At 57.3% G+C, this 993-nt stretch overlaps 1 protein-coding gene across 1 annotated transcript, besides 1 other annotated feature; it reads right to left on the reverse strand.

Annotated features, from left to right (window-relative positions):
• The first annotated feature begins 217 nt into the window (after window positions 1-217).
• Window positions 218-246: a microsatellite.
• A 428-nt stretch (window positions 247-674) lies between these two features.
• Window positions 675-993, reverse strand: Tco025E_10032 (uncharacterized protein; the record flags this gene model as incomplete). The annotated part of the gene is made up of 1 exon (XM_029376824.1): window positions 675-993. A coding segment is annotated over one exon (319 nt), but the record flags the coding sequence as incomplete, so codon positions are not given.

Below are 993 nucleotides of genomic sequence, written 5' to 3' on the forward strand. Positions count from 1 at the left end.
GGAACACACACGCCGCCGTGGCCCTCGTTTCCCGGGCGAGGCAGTTCTTTTTCCGCCTAATCGCGGCCTGCGATCAAGACACGCTATTGAAGGCCACGCAATGCCCCATAACCCACAGCGGAGTCCGCCACGACCGGCAGCCCTGCCAAGGCGCCGAGCATTAAAAGCAATGGGCAGGGCAAGCGCCTGAACGAGGCCTTGCCATGTCTGCCTGCACGGAGGAGTAGGAGGAGGAGGAGGAGGGGAAAAAGAAGAAAAATGAAACGGTCTGGCTCACGGCGCCCAACACACCAGTGCAAGTGAGTTGCATGGCTAACTGGCAAGCGCATCCGCAAACAAATTCACAAGGCACTCCGCAATGGCCGGGCCTGCTGAAAACTGACGAAGTGGCAATCTTCAGTGGGGCCCACAACCACTGCACCCCCGTGCGCACAGTGTGACGACAGGGCTTCATGATGAGAAGAAAAAACGATAAAAAATAAACAAACAAACATGTAACCGCTGCCTTCCTCTGCGGTATTATTGGTCAGCTAAAGAATAAAAGAAAAAAAAGGAAAAACGGAGGAGTTTAAACCATATACGCTAGCATTCCCTACGCCCCATCTGAGTGCGCGCTTTTCTTCACACATACTATATCACCCCATTACAAGAAATTACTTCACAAAGGCGAAGCATCAAATCAAAAAATACAAGCGACCCAGAGTGCCCACACCTAATACACCAACCGGAGGCGGTGCAGAGGTGTGCAGGCCACGGCGCATGCTGTGCGCCTCGCTGGTGTCCCGCAGTCTCCTCCTGGCGCCGGGCACCGCGCCTTGCCTCCCGACCGGCACAAAAACAAAAGACGTCTGCCTACGCCTAGAGCAGCGCCGCCGCGACTGCGACGCAGGCAGCGCCGGCAGCCGCCCACGGATGCGCGAAGAGGACGGCGAGGTCCTCCGCGGAGGATTCCACGGCAGACCCCGCGGCGGACGCAGAACCGGCGAACTCTTC

Source organism: Trypanosoma conorhini, assembly GCF_003719485.1.
Source record: "Trypanosoma conorhini strain 025E chromosome Unknown Tco_14.4_contig_01422, whole genome shotgun sequence".
Classification (NCBI taxonomy): Eukaryota; Euglenozoa; class Kinetoplastea; order Trypanosomatida; family Trypanosomatidae; genus Trypanosoma; species Trypanosoma conorhini.